The 19,794-nt window shown below is 48.8% G+C and overlaps 3 protein-coding genes across 11 annotated transcripts; 2 read left to right on the forward strand and 1 right to left on the reverse strand.

The window, feature by feature from the left end:
* The first annotated feature begins 64 nt into the window (after positions 1 to 64).
* On the forward strand, positions 65 to 1,028 carry LOC6494773 (methyltransferase-like protein 23). Its single transcript, XM_001965932.4, has 2 exons — positions 65 to 337; positions 398 to 1,028. Exons 1-2 carry the CDS (start codon positions 191 to 193, stop codon positions 1,007 to 1,009), a joined length of 759 nt encoding a protein of 252 aa, XP_001965968.1. The 5' UTR covers positions 65 to 190; the 3' UTR covers positions 1,010 to 1,028.
* Positions 1,029 to 1,575: 547 nt separating this feature from the next.
* On the forward strand, positions 1,576 to 11,981 carry LOC6494783 (protein mini spindles). Of its 9 annotated transcripts, none has more exons than XM_032456463.2 (17): positions 1,582 to 1,956; positions 2,967 to 3,737; positions 3,794 to 3,867; positions 3,924 to 4,243; positions 4,301 to 5,179; positions 5,343 to 7,018; positions 7,081 to 7,318; positions 7,375 to 7,892; positions 8,480 to 8,575; positions 8,798 to 9,211; positions 9,271 to 9,460; positions 9,518 to 9,771; positions 9,831 to 10,161; positions 10,224 to 10,397; positions 10,458 to 10,599; positions 10,692 to 10,918; positions 10,975 to 11,981. In XM_032456463.2, the coding sequence occupies exons 2-17, from the start codon at positions 3,049 to 3,051 to the stop codon at positions 11,050 to 11,052; spliced, it is 6,300 nt and encodes a 2,099-aa protein (XP_032312354.1). In that variant the 5' UTR covers positions 1,582 to 1,956; positions 2,967 to 3,048; the 3' UTR covers positions 11,053 to 11,981. The 9 variants fall into 9 exon arrangements, with proteins under 9 accessions (XP_014760100.1, XP_014760098.1, XP_014760102.1 ...); XM_014904613.3 differs by having other exon boundaries at positions 1,583 to 1,956; positions 10,689 to 10,918; XM_014904611.3 differs by having other exon boundaries at positions 1,583 to 1,956; positions 10,713 to 10,918.
* Positions 11,409 to 19,507, reverse strand: LOC6494166 (NACHT and WD repeat domain-containing protein 2). Its single transcript, XM_001965934.4, has 12 exons — positions 19,111 to 19,507; positions 18,599 to 19,008; positions 18,083 to 18,227; positions 17,763 to 17,988; positions 17,235 to 17,676; positions 16,885 to 17,085; positions 15,128 to 15,976; positions 14,677 to 15,069; positions 14,307 to 14,620; positions 14,145 to 14,248; positions 12,951 to 14,075; positions 11,409 to 12,887 (listed from the first exon to the last, which is right to left on the reverse strand). Exons 1-12 carry the CDS (start codon positions 19,211 to 19,213, stop codon positions 12,001 to 12,003), a joined length of 5,199 nt encoding a protein of 1,732 aa, XP_001965970.1. The 5' UTR covers positions 19,214 to 19,507; the 3' UTR covers positions 11,409 to 12,000.
* Positions 19,508 to 19,794: the final 287 nt, after the last annotated feature.

Raw genomic sequence — 19,794 nt, forward strand, 5'->3', positions numbered from 1 at the left:
CATGGCCCCCCTAAACTATTTTTAAATTAACCTGCTAGTGGGATGCCCTTTTACCACCTCTAGCGAAATCGATAACTTTATCGCCTTGCATCTCGCATCACAAATCAAACAGGTTGTAAACAAAACATTGAAGACAGAAAAGTTACAATTGATCAGTGAAAAAAGCCACGACCCCGCATGTCGAGTTAAAATGCGTTTCCACATGAAGAACGGCAGCGAGGACAACGACATTGTGGCAGCCACAGCCACACCTACAGCCACTGCCGAGCACATTCGCAAGTTTGTCTTCAGCGGTGGATCGGCTGGAGGGGAGAGACTTGAGATAAAGATACCTGAAGTAGGTGATAGATATTTATACGCCAGAACAGTAACCTAAACCTAAACAATAAATTTACAGCTGCTTCAGGGAGCATACTCCTTCTATACGTGGCCCTGCGCCCCAGTGCTAGCTCATTTTCTGTGGGAACGCCGCCAGTCTCTTGCTGGAAAGCGCATACTGGAACTAGGTAGTGGCACCGCACTACCCGGAATCCTTGCTGCCAAGTGCCGTGCGCAGGTGGTGCTCACCGACAACTGTATCCTGCCCAAGTCCCTGGCCCATATACGAAAGTCCTGCCTCGCGAATCAGCTGCAGCCCGGCGTAGATATTGATGTGGTGGGCCTTAGTTGGGGTCTGCTGCTTAATAGCGTGTTTCGCCTGCCCCCGCTGGACTTGATTATCGCCGCAGACTGCTTTTACGACCCAAGCGTTTTCGAGGATATTGTAGTAACAGTGGCATTCCTGCTGGAGCGAAACACAGGTGCCAAATTTATATTCACATACCAAGAACGCAGTGCTGACTGGTCTATTGAGGCTTTACTGAAAAAGTGGAAGCTTCAAGCACTTCCAATCAGCATGGACGATATTGGCAAGGAATCGGGCGTAGATGTGATGGAATTCATGGGCGGGCATACGATTCACCTTCTGGAGATTACCCGAATCGATTCATCCACAATAAATACTATATAACAATTATTTACTAATGATACATAATAGTTTTCTTATGGTCTTTTTACGTTCACCGTATAAGTTTTTTAAATTTTCTTTATATAAAAATGATAGAAATGGTGGAGTTATCTTAAATTTTTTACAAGCTACGACTTTGATTTTAAAAGATTAATGCAAAAATTAATCAATAATACAATTTACTTTTTTTTTTTTAAAGGCAATTCGTGATTTACACTTCCGATGAAAGGTTTGAAGTTACAAGTTTTGATTTTCGCGCCTAGCGAGCTTCTGTAAAATATTTTGAAAGCGTTAGGATAATATCTTAAGCTGGCCACTTGTGAGGAGCAAGTGCTGGCAAACTGAAAAAGCCATAAAAAGCTAAATTATAATGACAAAAGAAACAAAAAACCCAGTTTTTTGAACAAAATGTGGTAAACTTGAATCCCTATGCATTTTGTTCACATTTTCCAGCCATTATTTTTGGAGAAATAAGAAACATTAGAGATGTAACATGAACGATGATTTTGCGCCACATCGATATATTTATCGAAAAAATGTAACTATCGAGTAAAAATAGCAACAGAAACATAGGACATAGCCAGAGTAACTGGCTCTGAAACATAAAAATAGCTAAATTTTACGTGAAAATAGCTAAGTTATCAACACTGTCGCAGAACTGCAAGCTGCAAATCGGACGGTTTTATTTATTTACCACACGCCATCAAAGAATATTCCGCAGCGCAGGAGTGCCACAAAGAGCTATTTATTATTTATTTATTATTGGTGCTGTCGCAGGCAGTCGCGAGAAAGACCGTCGATTTGTTGGAGCGTGTTGGTGGCCTGTTTGTCTCGCTTATGTGCTTGTGTGTGTGACGCCTGCGAAAAATCGAAGTTATTGCACTGCGCAGCCCTTCAGCCCAGCTGTCCGCCCCGCCGTCGTCCGTCAGCCGCGGATCCGCATTCTGATGGTAAGTGTGGCGGAATGCACCAAAGTGCATCGAAATGCAGTTACTGGGAAGTGTTTCGGTTTCGTTCCGGCTGTGGGCGTTGTTTGCGGTTGTCTTGAATCGCGAAACGCTTCGCAGATTGTCCCAAGGATGGCCCCCCAGGTTTGCTCCAAGTAGCAGCCACTGGAAATTAACAATTAGAGCTCCAATTATACCCCAGGAGCAACTGTAATGGACGGCATTTTGTTGACGCACGGCCCCAAAGGAGAAACATTTGTTGTTGTGTCGATGGATCCGTTAATTCGAACGGGAGAGCCGCAGCGTCGGTGTTTGTTCGAGAGAGCTTACGAAAGAGCGACAAAAAAAAAAACCAGTGGCGCTGTTGTTTCCCAAGGGGGTTGATCCCTGGTAGGTAGTTAGGTAGAAGGTTTGAATGGAAATCCATTCCTCCACTGGCCCTCCCGTGATTGACAAAGACCTCGGATTAGGCAGACTACTGGAGGCGGAGTCCTCTACCTAAGCCAGTCACCAGTGATGTGCGTGTGTGTCATGCTCGCCGGGTGATGAATGCGTATTGCGCGCGCTCTTCATTATTATGATTTTTTTTTAGTCCCATGATATCACCCATCCTGGTGACAAGCCCACGAACCTTTCCCCAAAAGTCCAACCAATTCGCACGCTCCTATTTTTTAAAGTCTATTTCGGCCCAAGTAACTGGCACTAATGAAGCGCAATCTAAATATGGACCGGCGTCTTGGCCGACCCACTTACTTTTTGTCGCCTTCACCTCCGCCAGCTGCCGGCTGATGGCTACTGGCTGCTGGCTGCCATTCGAACCGTAACGGATGTTTCCTTGGCCTCAGCTAGAAGATTTCATCGACGATTAAGCTCAATTTTGAGACATTACTTTTGATAGCTCCTGACAACCAGAATAGTTCTGCTCTATTGGAGATCAGTCGTGTTGTTGTTTATTTTTTATAGAAAATTCCAGTAATTTTGTTTATTCTTTCTCTTTTGTATTTGTTTCGAAGAATGTTCATTGACCCAACTGAATGCGCCATAGACCACTGAGGAGACACCGACCGACCGACTCTGATTCAAGACTAGACCGCGATGACCGAGGATACGGAGTACAAGAAGCTGCCGGTGGAGGAGCGATGTGTGCACAAGCTGTGGAAGGCGCGAGTGGACGGCTTCGAGGAGGCTGCCAAGATATTTCGCGAACTCGACGATGAGAAGTCACCAGAATGGTCCAAGTTCGCCGGACTCATCAAGAAGATGGTAGTGGACTCGAACGCCATGGCCCAGGAGAAGGGACTGGAAGCGGCGCTGATTTTCGTCGAGAACAGCGGACTAGCCGGCCGGACTGTGGGCGATGTTATGAATGGCATTGTCCAGAAGTGCATTGCAGCTCCCAGGACTAAGACCAAGGAGCTCTCCGTCCAGGTGACTCTCATGTATGTGGAGATTGAAAAGCAGGAAGCCGTCGTCGAGGAGCTAGTCAAGGGCATGGAGGCCAAGAACCCCAAAATCGTGTCCGCGTGCGTAGCGGCCTCCACTCAGGCTCTGCGCGAGTTTGGAAATAAGGTAATCAGCGTCAAGCCACTCATCAAAAAGCTGGCCCCCTTGATGTCCGACCGCGACAAGGCGGTGCGCGACGAAGGCAAGCAGTTGGCTGTGGAGATCTACCGCTGGATCGGTGCACCGATGAAGCAACAGATCAATACTCTGCCCCAGGTGACTCTCAAAGAGTTGGAGGACGAGTTCGACAAGCTCAAGGGCGAGCGGGTGGAGCCCTCAAGGTAGGTTATATACTCTATCCTAGCTGATCCTCTATTTAAAGTGTGTCTCTCTTCAGATATCTGAAATCGCAGCAGGAGAAGCAGGCTAAGATGGCCGAAGTTGCAGCAGAAAACGAAGATGCCTATAATGGTAATGGATTCGAAGATTAATCCTTAAATAAAATAATAATCCTGTTTGTAATGTAGAAGAAGATGGCGAAGCCGGCGCCGAGGAAATCGATCCCATGGATCTCATGGATCCCGTGGATATACTTTCCAAACTGCCGAAGGACTTTTACGACAAACTGGAGGAGAAGAAGTGGACATTGCGTAAGGAGTCGCTTGAGGCCTTGGAGAAGATTCTCACCGATAACCCCAAGCTGGAGAACGGCGAGTATGGGACTTTGGTAAGCACCCTGAAGAAAATCATAACCAAGGACTCGAACGTCGTGCTCGTCGCGATGGCGGGAAAGTGCCTCGCTCTGTTGGCCAAAGGACTTGCCAAGCGATTCTCCAACTATGCATCGGTGAGTGGATACGAAAAAGAATACAAAGAATACTGTTCTAATACCCTTTCATTGCAGGCTTGCGTGCCATCTCTCTTAGAAAAGTTCAAGGAGAAGAAACCAAATGTTGTAACTGCTCTGCGCGAGGCCATCGATGCCATTTATCTGTCCACTTCGTTGGAAGCCCAACAAGAATCTATCGTGGAGTCGCTTGCCAATAAGAATCCCAGTGTTAAATCCGAGACTGCCATGTTCCTGGCAAGGGCCTTGACGCGCACGCAGCCCACGGCAATAAACAAGAAGCTTCTCAAGCTGCTGACCACCAGTCTGGTGAAGACGCTGAACGAGCCCGATCCCACGGTCCGCGACAGCAGCGCCGAAGCTCTCGGCACCCTCATGAAGCTGATGGGTGAGAAGGCAGTGGCGCCTTTGCTGACCGACATAGATCCCCTCAAAATGGGAAAGATCAAAGAGAGCCACGACAAGGCGGAGATCAAGATAAAGGTTGCCGGCCCCAAAAAGGAGGCTCGACCTGCCTCAGCTCCACCGGTCAAGGCTGCTGCTCCCGCCAAGGCAGCAGCCGGCAGTGCGGAGCCGAAGCCTGTAACTCGACCCGCCACCACAGGGGCACGCAAAGTGGTGAAGAAAGCATCTGGCGGCCCATCTGGCGGTGGTGCATCTGGCGGAGGTGCAGTCGCAGCTGCCAAAGGATCGGGCAAGGCCCTGGCAACGGAGAGAGAGCTGGCACCCGAAGAGGTCCAGGCCAAGGCCGAAGAATTTCTGCCGGCGGATATCCTCAGTGGTCTCGTGGACTCTAACTGGAAAAATCGTCTTGCATCTGTGGAACAACTCATGGGCGATATAACCAGTTACGATGCCAAGCAGGCGGGGATATCCCAAATATTGATCCGCACAATCAGCGGACGCAAGCCTGGACTCAAGGAGATGAACTTTCAGGTGAGAAGACTAAAGAGTTTTAATTTTAATTGCGAATAAAATCCAAATCGAATGTCTTTCTGTCTCAATAGTTTCTATAGACCATTTTAGGAACAAAACCTGTTTTTCCGTCATGGCTATAATTAAGACATCCAACTTATGCGGTGATTTAATTATTTTTCAGGTGCTCAAGTTTAAATTGGATGTTATACGCAGTGTGGCTGAAAACTATCCGCTGACCACAACAACTGTGGACCAGGTGATCAACGAAATAACCGAGAAACTTGCCGACGCCAAAAATGGCGCCGCAGCCTCCGATGTCCTCACCGCTTTTGCGGAAGCCACCAAACTGGAATACGTTGTGGGCAAAGTGCTGACATTTGCCTTTGAGCAGAAGTCACCCAAAGTCCAGTCGGAGGCGTTTAATTGGGTCAACAAGTCCATCACCGAGTTCGGCTTCCAGCTGCAGCCCAAAACCCTGATCGAAGACGTTCGCAAAGGTGTTCAGAGCACAAATCCTACGGTACGCGGCGCGGCCATCCAACTAGTGGGCACCATGTCCATGTACATGGGCAATGCCCTGATGATGTTCTTCGACAGCGAGAAGCCGGCTCTAAAGTCCCAGATTCAGGCCGAGTTCGACAAGAATCTGGGCGAGAAACCGCCGAAGCCGGTGCGTGGCGTTCAGAAGGCTAGTGGAGGAGGAGGTGCCAGCAACTCCGCGGAGAATGAGGAAGAGGAGGGCGGTGCCGTCGAAGAGGAACCCATCAACATGGCGGATCTCTTGCCGCGCGTCGATATTGCTCCACAGATCACGGAGACCCTGCTGAAGGAAATGTCCGACAAGGACTGGAAGGCTCGCAATGAAGGGCTGACGAAGCTGCAGGCGATCATCTCCGAGGCGCGCCTGATCAAGCCCAGTATCGGGGACTTGGCCCCAGCGTTGGCGCATCGCCTAGTTGACTCCAATGCAAAGATCGCGCAGACGGCGCTCTCCATTTGCGAGCAGCTGGCCACAGCCATGGGCGCCGGCTGCCGAAGCTATGTGCGCACTCTTTTCCCGGGATTCCTGCACGCCTTGGGAGACAACAAGAGCTTCGTGCGGGCCGCCGCCCTGAACTGCATCAATTGCTTTGGGGAGAAGGGCGGCTACAAGGAGTTCTTCGAAGCGGAGATGATTGCCGATGCCCTCAAGGGTGGATCTCCAGCTCTGAAGTCTGAGCTGTGGGCCTGGCTGGCGGATAAGCTGCCTGGTCTGCCGCCAAAGTCAGTGTCCAAGGAGGATCTGCATGCCATGGTGCCGCATCTGTATGCCCACATCTGCGATCGGAATGCGGACGTGCGCAAAAACGCAAACGAGGCTGTTCTGGGCATCATGATCCACCTGGGCTACGAAGCCCTGGTACGAGCTCTGGATAAGCAGAAGCCGGCATCGAAGAAGGACATTTCGGCGGCCCTGGATAAGGCGCGACCCAATCTTCCAGTGAAACCCCTACCCAAGGGCAAGCAGCAGGCACCCATTCCCGAAGAGCCCAAGGCTAAGACGGTACGCGGTGGAGGTGGCGCTGCCAACAGCGGCGCAGCTGGAGGTATTCAAAAGAGTGCATCGGCGCGATCGGCCGGAGGACAGGACAAACAGCCGGCACCGACGCGCAAGAAGGACGAGGACGTCGACACCTCGCCACTACTGGCGATAAACAATGCAAAGAACCAGCGTCTGCTGGATGAGCAGAAGATGCGGGTGCTCAAGTGGACTTTCACGACGCCGCGCGAAGAGTTCACCGAGCTGCTGCGCGAGCAAATGATGGCCGCGAATGTCAACAAGGCTTTATTGGCCAACATGTTCCACGACGATTTTCGGTAAGATTTGGCTTTAAATCCCTATTGGACATCTTTATAATAATTCCTTTTCTTTCGTCCAGCTATCACTTAAAAGTCATTGAGCAGTTGAGCGATGATCTGGCTGAGAACAGCAAGGCCTTGGTATGCAATCTGGACCTGATACTGAAATGGCTCACTCTGCGTTTCTACGATACGAACCCTTCTGTGCTGATTAAGGGTCTCGACTATCTGGTGCAGGTCTTCCAGATGCTCATCGACATTGAGTACATCCTGGCCGAAAACGAGGGCAGCTGCTTTGTGCCCCACCTTCTGCTGAAGGTGAGCTTATTGGGAGGATGTGAGAATCCAGAATAAAGTATATATTCTCCTTTTAGATTGGAGACCCCAAGGATGCCGTTAGGAATGGAGTGCGAAGGGTTTTGCGTCAAGTTATCCTGGTCTTCCCCTTCGCAAAGGTCTTTGGCTACGTAATGGAGGGCCTCAAGTCGAAGAACGCTCGCCAACGTACCGAGTGTCTGGACGAGCTGACCTTCCTGATCGAATCGTACGGCATGAACATATGCCCTCCGGCAGCGGTGCGAGAGATTGCTCGCCAGATCTCCGATCGGGACAACTCTGTGCGCAGTGCCGCTCTCAACTGCGTCGTCCAGATATTCTTCCTTGCCGGCGAGAAGACCTACAAGATGATTGGCCAGCTGAATGAAAAGGATCTGTCTATGCTGGACGAACGCATTAAGCGGGCCAAGAAGACAAAGAAACCGGCGCCTCCACCCGTCGTTGAGGGGCCCAGCGGGACTAGACCTTCGGTCGTTCCCCAGCAGGACAGCATTGAGATCGAGGATGCAGTGGTGGGCAACGGATGCGATGAGCTGCCTCCGCCGGACGATGAGGGGTAAGTGTACGGGGTGGGACTGGTCAGATTCTAAAGCACTATCTTAAGACCTAGCTACAGCCTCCTAACCCAACCACTCAGCTTGGTGAGTGCCCTGATCAGCCGAGGGTTGGAAACTACTGCCGGCTTTATGAGTCAGGCCCTGTCGCACCAAGGCAGGTCCCAGGCGGGTTCAAGACCATCAAAAATACCCATTGGACTGATCCAAAAGAGCTGGAATGAGAAGCATGTGTGACACATGCGTCTTTTATATATATTTTGTTACATGTACTATATAGAAGTTCTGAATACAACTTCAGATAACCCATAAGGTGCTAGACATGCCATTTTTTTTTAATTTTGAAAGTTTTTTTATTGGGTTATTGAATTTAATTTCAAACAATAATCAGTAACAGTATAGAGTTAAAAAAATATAGATAATGTTTTAAAAAGAATTCCTTCCTAGACACTTCCATGGGGAGAGGTGTTTAATAGTATATGTGTGTTCCTGAAAGTGGTTTCCAACCTCGGATATATCCCAGTAGCCTTACTTTTGTTTACCCTGTTGATTTCTGTTGATTTTGGTTTTATTTCTTACCCACTCTCAGTTTGCAGCGGGCGTTGAATGCGCGTGGGCAGAGCAACCTGGCGGAGCGGAGTGCCACCAGCGTGGTATCATACTTGAACTCCCTGACTCGGCAGGCGTAATGTGGCTTTCATTTTTTACTTTGTGTTGTTTTGAGTTCGTTTTTGTTTTGTGTGCTGCTTGCTGGCGTGTGTTTTTGTTTGTCGCAGTCGCCTATGCCCTTCCTGTCGGCCCTGTTGGGGCTATGCTTTGCATGTTACTGGCACAGTTGTGTTTAACTAGTTGGGCTTAACTAACACAATCGTTCTTTTTTCTCCCCAATAACCAAACACATTCGCAGGACATTTGATCAGGCGCCGTCGTCGCAGCTGCTCCTCTTACAACAGCAACTGGCTCAATTACAGCAGCAGGCCCAGCTGCAGAAGCCCAGCGGTCCCTTCGGACTGGACCCGCAGGTGATAAATGAGATTGAAAAGGATTGGGTCCGTGTGGACCAAATGGAACTGAAGTCGGTGACGAATGTGGACATCTCTGCGCTTGACGAGTCAATCAAGATACGGGCCGTTGCAGGCGGAGTGCAGTATCCTCAGGAGAAGTTCGATCGCTTGATTTCGCGCCAGCATTACCTTCAACAGACCCTGACCACATCCCCATCCTCGGCTGGTGGCGGGGCTAGTGGTATCTCGCCCTACCGCAGTCCCATGCGCCTGCAACTTCAGCAACAGCCCCAGCAAATGGACAATAACATGCCGAAGTAAGTATTCTTACTCCTTTTCTCTAGCAGTCTCTGAAATAGTTTCTTTTCTTCCACAGTTTGGCCGATGTGCTGCCCAAGCATGATCCTCAGCTGGTGAAGGTCATCAAGTCGGTCAGCAGCACAGACACCTTGAAGGCACGTGCGGCCATTAATGAGCTGGCCGCCATAATCGAATCTCCCGAGAAGCAGGCCGTGCTCCGAGACTACGAAGAAATATTCATACAGAATGTGCTGGCACAGCTAAAGGTGAGTACTTCTTTTCGAGCCTTTTCATTTCACTAATAGAATGGATTGCCCTTCCAGAATCTCTCTCAGATGCCTTCGGCCCAGTCCGTGGTGGTTTACCAGCCACTATTGTCCATATTATACACCTTTTTCCATGCCAACATTCTGGGCAAGACGCTGAGCGTTGCCTGCATTAAAAATCTCATGTCATCGCTGCTGAATCTAATGGCTGATCCGAAACTGGCCGTGGGGGATGACAGCCAGTACAACAAGGTGATCAACGGCATTTGCCTTAAAGTGCTGGACAAAGTAGACTTTACGAATTTAAACTGGTTAGTTATAAAAGACTAAAAATTGCTAGGTGACTCTAATCAAGGTCTTTTTCGAACAGTGCTCTTATCCGATTGCTGCGCGAGACTTGTCCAGAAGCGAAGCTGCCAAAGTTCACAGATCTTCTAATGAAGTGCATCTGGCGGAATGTGAAAATGCTGCCGGAGCGCAGCAATGAGCTGAACTACGATGCTGTCATATTGGAAGTCCACGAGTTCATGCTGGCCCTACCCAGCACCTGGTGGCAGAACCGTCCGTCGGACACCCCGATGCGCACCATCAAGACCATTCTGCACAACATGGCTAAAGTGAAGGGAAATGCCATCCTCCAGCATCTCAACCAGATACCCACACATTCGGAGCTGCACACGTATCTGATACGCATCCTTAAGGTTTGTAGTGATCGTAACTTCTTTATGATCTTTACTTTAGTTATACCATGTGTTTTATACAGAATTTCCAAAAGGATGGATCTGTAACTGCTTCTGGAGCATCACCACAAAGAGCCAAGGAGATCGCCTCTAAGCGTATTTCGCACCAGACTCACGACACAGTATCTCAGATCTTCAAGCTAATCTCTGACCGAGATACAAAGCAGCAAGGTCTGCAAAAGCTTTACGACTTCAAGGTTTGTCTTGTCTGGGTGTTCTTATGGATATGGATTATAGAATAAAGTAAATTTTTGCAGAAACAAAACCCCGAAATTGACCTTAGCACCTTCCTGCAAGGTTCAAGTGCCACTTTCCACAAGTACATCGAGGAGGGGCTGGCCGAAATCGAACGTAGTCACCATACCGACACCGGCACACAGGCGCCGGATAATCGTACAGGTAAGAGCGCCTCATAGATCATTTAACACCGCGAATGCATCTACTAACCCCACGCACACCAACTTACATTTATACGCGACCCACTGCAGCAGCTACCCGTTCTTATCTCACAGATGCCAACCACCAGAACACCGCCCACGATGCCGACTTCTGGATGGATCGTCTGCAGTATCATCTGAGTGGAGGCGGTGTGGGCGGCAAGCTGTCCTCCGGCCGCTCCGCAGATGATGGCTCCCATATGCTGGACAACAAGGTGGCCGACGAGAATCTGTGCCTGAACTCAATTAACTCTCAGAAGGCGTCCCTCATCAAGCGCGATGTGAGTTGATCTATCAGCATTACTAAGTGGATATCTAAAATGTCATTGATTTTCAGAAGCGGGACATGTCGCCGAACCGGTTGCAGCACCTCCAGGCCAAGTTGGCCCAGATCAAGAAGGAGAATCACGTCTAATTAGTTGGGCTAAGGCTTCCGGAGGCTGGAAATCCTAAGCTATACATATAAGATACCGAAACAGAAACAGGCAATGACGCCCAAACATAAAGCGAGCAAGGCCTCGTTTACTACATGATCATTTATTATTTAACATAGTTGTATGCTTTTCAAGTCGGCACATCTATATATATATATTTACGTAAATAATGTTTAGTAACAAGAGCAGCAGCGAGTGTCGAAAGCAGATTAACAACAGTAACAATAATTAACAGATCACACTATAACTACTATGCCTACTCCAAACTATATATTGTACTTGTTCTAATATAACAATTGATCGGTCTAATGTATTAGCACTGAGTTGTGTTCTGTATGCGATTCAATTTGAATTGACTCGATTGGCCGAGCTGAGATTGAGATTTAGATCCTGATTTACCCTGTAATTGTGACTGTGACTGTGACTGTAACTGCGACCGGGTTCCATTTTAGATCGCTTGTTAGTTTAAATTATCAGTTATCAGTGAATTATCAGCAGCAGAGTGTTAATGGTTTGTGTTTTGCATCGCTCTCTGCACCGCTAGGATCGGTTCTTGTTATGTCTGGTTATGTTTTCCACACTCAACACGCCTCAAATTGTTTCAAGCCAAGCGTGGGGCTCAGTGCGCGCTAAAAACTCTAATTTATACTCGTATTAGCTAACAGTAGTTTTTACCAAATAGCAGTTACCCTTTAACTTTTTTTTAGTTCAGTAAGACCCGTTCAGTTTTATCTTCACACATCCCTCCCAAACACACCACACCCACTCACACATCCTCACAAATATACACTGATTTTTAAGCAGCTGGCACGCAGGACACGCTGGATAACAAACACATAGGACACGCGAGCGTATTTTTGTAACATCCTCATGAACTATATGCGAAAATAAATGTTATATTTATAATTCAGCCATCCTTGCCTTTCTTTTTAATCGGCCACTGGCACCACATCCTCCGTGATTTCAGTGAGCAGCTCGTCATCCTCTCCGTCCTCGCCGCCCTTGGAGGTCTTGGAGTAGCGCGATGAGATGGTGGCCACACGAATGGCTGCCTTGAAGCCGACGCGAGCCTTCATCTTGGCCAGTTTGGCCTTCCAGTTCTCGTCTCGCGACGGCAAGTCGTTGAGGTACTCGATCATCTCCTCCTTTTTGGGATCCACTATGGCCAGCACCGACATGCATCCGTCCACAGTTCCCAGGACAATTGCCCGCCCGTCCTTGCTGCTCTTGATCGCCGTCAGTTCGGCCTGCAGCCTGTAGTTGGCTATCATCTCGGTGTCACCGGTGCGGAAGACTCGAATGGTCTTCCGTCCGCTATGATAATAGGCCACATACTCGTCGTTTTCCGTAAAGATGCAGATCACCGAGAACACGCCTTCCGCCACCTTGGGAATGAAGGTCTTCACAGTGGTTCCCTTCCGCAGTTCCAGCATCTCCAGACCGCCCCGCGTCGGAGCATACAGACCGCACTTTCCATCCCGAGTGATGCTGCCGCCCCACTTAGGAACGGAGCGCACGTGCTTCTTGGTTTTGATGTCCATAACGCTGCCCTTCTCGCTGCTAATCACCGCCACCTGGTTGGCCTTGTGCGGCATAGGGACAAGAGAGATCACCTCCTTAATGGAGCATCCCTTCAGCAGGATCTTGGACACGAAAGCTCCGTTCGCGGCGCTGTACACGCCCAGGCAGTCCTTGTTGGACTTGTCCACTGTCACCACCACAATGTATGCGTTGTCTGCCGTAATCACAGATTGCCGGAAGGGCATGCCCGTGATCATCCGGATGGGAAAGTCAAATCGGAAGAGGATTTGGCCCTCTGTAAGGAATAAATATGAATTTAATTAAAGGTTACAGGATCTCTTTGAAGAAACTACTTCACCTGGCACAGATCTCATCGTTGTAATGGCTGTAAGTCGATTGGCTTCATCTCCTGCTCCTCCGGCAGCTGCCGCCAGGATATCCCGCTGATTGATGTTCGGAACGGAAACGGTGAGCACCTTATATCCGTAGTCCATGAGCGTTATCTGCTGGATTCCGGGCTGGTCGTCTCTGTAGACCACCTGTTCGGAGACACGATTCCAGATGAGGAACTTTCCGGTCTCCGAGGATATGATGTAACGTCCGTCCGGTGTGATTTCTGCGTGGGTGACAATGGCGCCCAAAGGACTGTCGGCCAGCTTGGCCAGCAGACGGCCGGAACGTGTCTCCCAGACTCCCACACAGCTTCTAGTGACTGTGACCGCCATGTCCACCTCCGAGAGACTGATATCATCGATCTGCAGCTCATGCCGGTCGATGACGTGCACCTTTTCGAAGATATTGTTTATGTTCCACACCTTCACCGATCGATCGATGGAGGAGGTGACCAGGTTGTTCCAGTTTCCAATCGTCAACGGCTCCAGCTGGATGATGCGGCCAAAGTGGGCGTCCAGCACCTTGGCCAGCTGCCCGGAGCTGAGGCACCACACGTACAGATTTTTGCGCACTCCGGCCACGGCGTAATCCAATCGGGAGCTGACCATGATGGAGTTGGACTGCATAATGCGGGTGGTAATGTTGCGCACTCCGTGGGGCAGCGGCAGATACAATGCAATGTCCGTAAGACGCGACTCCACCTCCGAATCCTTTTTGCGACCACCGAAGTCCCAGATAACGAAACCCTTCCCAGCCGTTCCCAGCAGCATACGGTCGTGCTGGTCCAGCCGCAGTTGCAGGAGCATCTCCTTGTCGTCGTTCTCGAATCGCGGCAGGTTCTCCACCAAACTCCAGCGAATCTCGCCGGTTTCCGCATCTTCGATGAAGTCGAAGACCGATACCTCAAAGTTCTCCTCGTTGGCACAGCCATATGCTCGGGTCCGTCCCTTGTTCATCACCATGGCGCTAAAGAATTTCTGAGAATTGGAGTAGTTGCTACCACGACACGAGTCCAGTCTCAGGCGCATTTCATTGATGGATCCCGACCAGAATACGACATTGTAGTCCGTTGGGGTGAAGAATTCCATATCTAAATGTAAGGAATAATTTCAAGGATTATTAAGAACAGATTACTTCCTAAATATGTAGGATTACTTACTCAGAATCTCCCAATCGTTGTTATCGCCAGGCACCTCAAAGGTGTCCACCAGGTTCCCACGCATATCGAACTGAGCCCATCGTAGTTTGCAAGTGATAAATAGGCTTTTGAAAAGATATAATATGAGTTATACGTTAGGATGATACTTCAGGGCAAACCCACTTTTGATTGAGAAGATAGAGTCCGCTGACTGGTCCATGGGACTCCTCGAAAGGACTGTTGATCACCACAAACTCGCTGGAGAGCATGTTGAGGAGCACTGTCTGGTTGTTGTTGGAGTAGGCGGCGGCCCACTTGTTGTCCGGGCTCAGGACGAGCTGTTGCATGATGCCTTCGATGCCAGGATTCACATCCCGAGTCAGATCCGAGGTGGACAAGTCGAAGGTGATGAAGTGCGTGGAAATGGAGACCATGTAGCGCATGTCGCTGGTGAGGCAAAAGGCGAAGACTGCAAATTGGTGACCCTCCAAGGAGTACTAGAAATAAAATGGATTTTTTAAACTTAATCATAATGCATTTTTTGAAGTCCTACCTTCAAAGGACCTCCTGGTGTATGAAGGCAATGATTAACCGGAATGAGGGCACAATCCTTGGGACCACAGCGATCGCAAGCCCGCAGCAACATCTTTATATTCGGATTACCCCCGATCTCGGGCAGCAAGCGACCAATGAGCTGGGGTGCCAACATATTTGGGTAAATGGCCAGGATAGCGCCACCCAAGCGCAGGGCATCCGCTACCAGCATTAGTTCTCTTTTGGCCTCCTTGTCATCCGTATTGGTAGAGGCATCCTCGAAGTCGGCTAGGACTGCCTGCAAAGGACAGCTGGACAGCTTGGCGTGAAGCCAGTCGTAGTTGAAGAGGACATGCTCGAAGAGATCCTTGAACCGGCGAGAGCGGACAAAATGGAAAGGAAGCTCACCAAACTAAGGGGAAAAATATGATTAGTAGACGGTTTCAGAACCAAAATATCGGAGAACCCACCTTCCGTAGATTATATCTTTTGGAGAGGCCATCCTTGCTAGTAAATACCAGCGGTTGGATGGGCACTTTACGATCAGCGGAGCCCTCCTTGTCCGCCAAGCCGAAGCGATGCCGCTGAATCTCCGTAAACTTGAAGGGCTTGGGCACTCCACCACCCCAAATGCCAAGATAATAATCTGCAATCATGGAGTGGAAGTAAATGGCCATGTTCATGTTCTTGAAGTAGCGCTCCTTGGCGGTGTCCCGAAACTGGCGATGGTACCAGTTCATCACGTTCACCCCGTCCGCCTCGCGTTCACTCAGATAGTTGGGCAGATCATTGCGGATACGGGTCCAGAGCAGGGGAGGAATACGCCGCACCGGAGGCATGTGGTACTGATAGACGTCGTCCAGCACCTTGTCATCCAATGAAATGAGATCCTCCAGCTCGCTCTCGGATAGCCCAGACTTAGAAGCAGTGATATAGGCCAGAGCATGGAAGACCAGGATGCGGCCGTGCTGCTTCTCCACCCGCTCGAACAGCAGCATAATGGAGTCCATGACCGTGTTGGCCAGGTGCGTCTCCTGGGGACGCGTGTAGCTACGCCAGCGGCAGATCTCGGCAAAGACGAGCTTCACGAATATGGGCAGGGAGCACTTGCTGATGGCATTCGCCACAAGACGCCACTGGTAGTTGTTCAGATCCCGGCACGCCGTCTTCATCCACATCTTGATCACGTTCATCGCCAGCTCCTCGCCCAAGGCCGTCACCTCAATGAAGTTCTCCTCCACGTCGATCATCTTGCACAGGACATGGTACTCGTGGGAGACCGTTGGATTCGCCGGCTCATTGGCGCACGAGATGATGATCTGGAAGCAGTCAATAACGCATCTGGTATACTAGATCTCGGACTTGGTTGTTGAGAAAGTTGGACTTAAAACCATGCGAGGATCGCCTCATGCAGAACGGCCTCCTTAAGGTGTCGTTTTGGGTGAGGTGTTTGCATTACACTTTCTTAGTGGCTGTTTGCGAGTGATTTTGCTTAGCACGCACAGGTCAAGCAATTGGAAGAACTTACACAGTTTCCCATTCGGGATTTGGGGCATGCAGGTGGTATGTACAGGGAATAGGGATTTCATGCGGGCTACCTAAGTACATTATAGGTCCTAAAGATATATCATACAGGTCCTATAAGATCTCACAAATACTATGTATTAAGTATATCATATAGGATCTAGGATATATCATACAGAGATACAAAATATTTCTGCCTCTCTGCCCGGATTATGAAGCCTATCTATCTATAGTTTAATTAATCAATTCCATAAACTTTCTTATGAAAAGAAGACTTTATATTTTATGAGTCCTGAAAAACTTTAAAACCAATATCTATAGTTTAGACTTAAAAAGAATATACTATTGTATAAGTCTACTAATTCGACAATTGTATAACATTTTTTAACTGAATGAATAATAAAATCTAACCTTATAACTAAATCTGAAATCCGAAGCTCTTTTTAAAAATATTGAAGACCGAAAAGAGCAAATAGATCTTTGTGCTGAGGAGGTATATTAAGTGGATAGCGAAAATATCATGCAAATAGTTTTTACAGTGAGAGACCATGCATTAGAGAAAGTATATTTTAAAATATTTAAGAATATCATGCAGTTGTTATTTACAAATACTTGTTTTGGATGACAAGTCAAATTTGCGTTAGTAGCGGACTGTAACTGGAGTCCAAAACCTGACCGTAGAACTTAAGATCACGGCGCTCACCTTGCAGTGCGGCGGCAGGCGTGTGGGTATCCAGGATACCTTGTTCGAGTCTTGGGTGCCCGTCAGCTGGTCGACTGAGTCGAGGTACAGGGTCAGTGGCTGGGTGGGGCTGGCGTAAGTTAGTAATTGCTTAAAGTGTGCTGTTAAGGGGACAAGATCATCGGGTATGTTCTCGAAGGGTAGCATGTAGTTGTAAGATATCTACAGGATATTGTATTTTTTTTTTTCGTTTTGTCGGGGAGTATATGAGTGAGAGTGGTAGAGTTTGGAAGAAAATTTAGTTGGATTAGTTTGGAGTTAGCTCAAGCTCAAGGGGCTTGGTTATGGTTTTGGATTTGGATTCACTTCACCTGCTGGCAAATGGAAATCAGGGTGGCCGTCAAGGCACTGGAGTCCGGCGTGGTGCCCAGGAAACGGATGACATTGATGGGCCGGGCGTGGACGAACCACTCGGTGGCCACGAGGGAAGCGCTCTTGGAGAGGAGCGAGGTCTTGCCGCAGCCTCCGTCGCCGAAAAGGACAAGTGGCTTATCTGAATCCCCCAGCATATAGCGCTTGATACGTTCGCAACTTTCTTCGCGTCCGTAGAATATCTTCACCGAATTGTTGCAAGCATGCAAATGCTGAAGGATCTCAGTTACTATCTGCCCCTGTGCACTGGAGTCCTCTTTGCGCATCGCCCTATCGACTAGCTTCACCACGTTCTTATAGAAGTGTGAGATGAAATGATTCAGGTACTCCTCATGCGTCTCAATGTCCAGGCCCTCCCGTCCGATCCACTCCACCGTATATCTGCAAGTGTCCCCCGTTTTGGATTTCGGATTAGCAATCCCAATCAGTTGAAACTAATATTCCCATCCCCATCCCCGATCCCTTACTTCTGGGCGTTGCTCGCCTCAATCTTGGCCGGCAGCCGTGTGTCCCTAAGGTCTCCCAGTAGCTTGGCCGATTCGGTGTCGAGACTGCGATTAATGATGTCCACGAAGAGGGAGGCCTTCTTCAGATTCTGCAGGTTAATGTTGTTGATGTACCGCACATATGCCAGACAGTGATTCTTTGTGTTCTTCACATTCAAGATTCCATTGATCACCTCCCGCTCGGTCACTAAACGCCGTTTAGAATTTTGTTTTTTTTTTTTTGGTTTTTTTGTTTAGCTATCACTACATTCACTACTTAATTGAAAAAGCTACGAGCTCACCCGACATGAAATAGTTGTGCACGTCGTCCTTGGACATCTTGTTGCTGGCCCCAAGCGAGGCAGCCGCCTTTCGCAGGAGCTTCTGCATTTTGTTGAGGGTGTCCCACCACACTGCTTGGTCCTCCGCCTGGAGTTTGGGTACTCTCTGTAAAATGGAGGAGCCAAAAGTAAGGAATTGTCCGATATAACCTATAAGGATTCATTGTCATAGTCCAAGAAACTTGTTTAAAAAAAACTGATTGTATTTCCTACTTTATAGGGACCTGGTTTAAGGTTAGTATGTCATCAGAACATAATTGTTTTATAGTTTACTTTAGCATTAATTAATACATTAATGTTATCCAAGAAACTTGCACTCTATAAATCACTGGAAGCACCACCAAAAAATATGCATTATTTCACGTTTAAATAATAATATAGATTTAAGGCACAGGTGGAACTATTTTTTGTAGAATCGTGTTTTCAATTTTTATTTTTCACTTTTCTATTCCCATTAAAATCCTTTCAATAACTTACCTTATTATTGAAATTAATCAAAATGGAGGAAATTGGTTGCAACACCGATATGGGAGGCACGGCATTGCTGTCCTTTTTGTACCACAAATCCAAAAGGGCACGGTCCACCCCCATTGAAGTCAGCTCCTCGCAGATGAGCGCCAGTTCCGAGGACACAATGTATGTGGGTATGGGTCGGTAGCCGTACTTCTGGCCCAGAAACACAATGAAGTTAGGACCCATCGAAAGGCGCTGGCAATTTTTAATCTCCCGCATGCAGAGCTCTGTGGTCATGTGATCGTCGGTGGCCTCGTCACGCACTCCCCAACGCATGTCCACCACCTGAAACTCCAGGCCGTGCTTCTCCCGGCAGTAGTCCTTGATGCGCGGATAGCACTTAGCCATCAGTGTGTTACGCTCCATGGTGGTATCTATGTGAAAACCCGAGTTACGTAACATGTCGCACACATTGCACATCGAAGACAGGGGCCACACATGAGGTGTGGTTTTTCAAGTCGATATTTTCAACGCACCCGTAAATGTGGAGCTGGTAAAGATGCGCACGATTTTCGAGCTAACCGGCGGCAGGGACTCCAGGGAGCCCAGGAAAATCGAGTCTATGGTGCGGTCATCCATGGTCGTCCTCTGCTAGAGATAACCTTTTGGGTAATAACTACCAAGTATGCCGCAATTGCAGCGCTGTTAAGATTCCGTTCCGCAGACTTTGAAATCCAATATGTGTCTGCGACGAAACGGAGACCCAGAAAGTGGCGTAAAGTCGCTGCCGCTGTTTGATCGATAATCCGGATACGTGGCGCATTTGACAGTCGCCTAGTTGACGGTTGTTTTTGAGTTCAGCTCGACTGACAGGGCACGGCAGTGGCCTCCCAACTCCTCATCTAGAGGATGAGTTGTGACCGGTGTTTTCCCGGGCAACACCTGTTGGTCCACCTAGGGTTTTAGTGATTGGAAAGCCATCGTGCTCCGTTTTATGAACGTCACACGACTGATTGATGTCTGGCCCTGCGGCTTTGACATACAACAAGTGTTTTCAAGTGCTCGGGACCGGGCCACTTGCGTGCCAGGCTTTCATTCGTGTCCCAGAGGGGATACCGGGATTGCAGGTGTGGGCGTGGGATTCATATAGCTGCTTCGCTACTTTGCCGCTTTACAATTTTCAAAGTCACCTGGAACGACGACTGCCGAACGGGTGGCAC

This window comes from Drosophila ananassae, chromosome 2L (assembly GCF_017639315.1).
Source record: "Drosophila ananassae strain 14024-0371.13 chromosome 2L, ASM1763931v2, whole genome shotgun sequence".
Taxonomy (NCBI): Eukaryota; Metazoa; Arthropoda; class Insecta; order Diptera; family Drosophilidae; genus Drosophila; species Drosophila ananassae.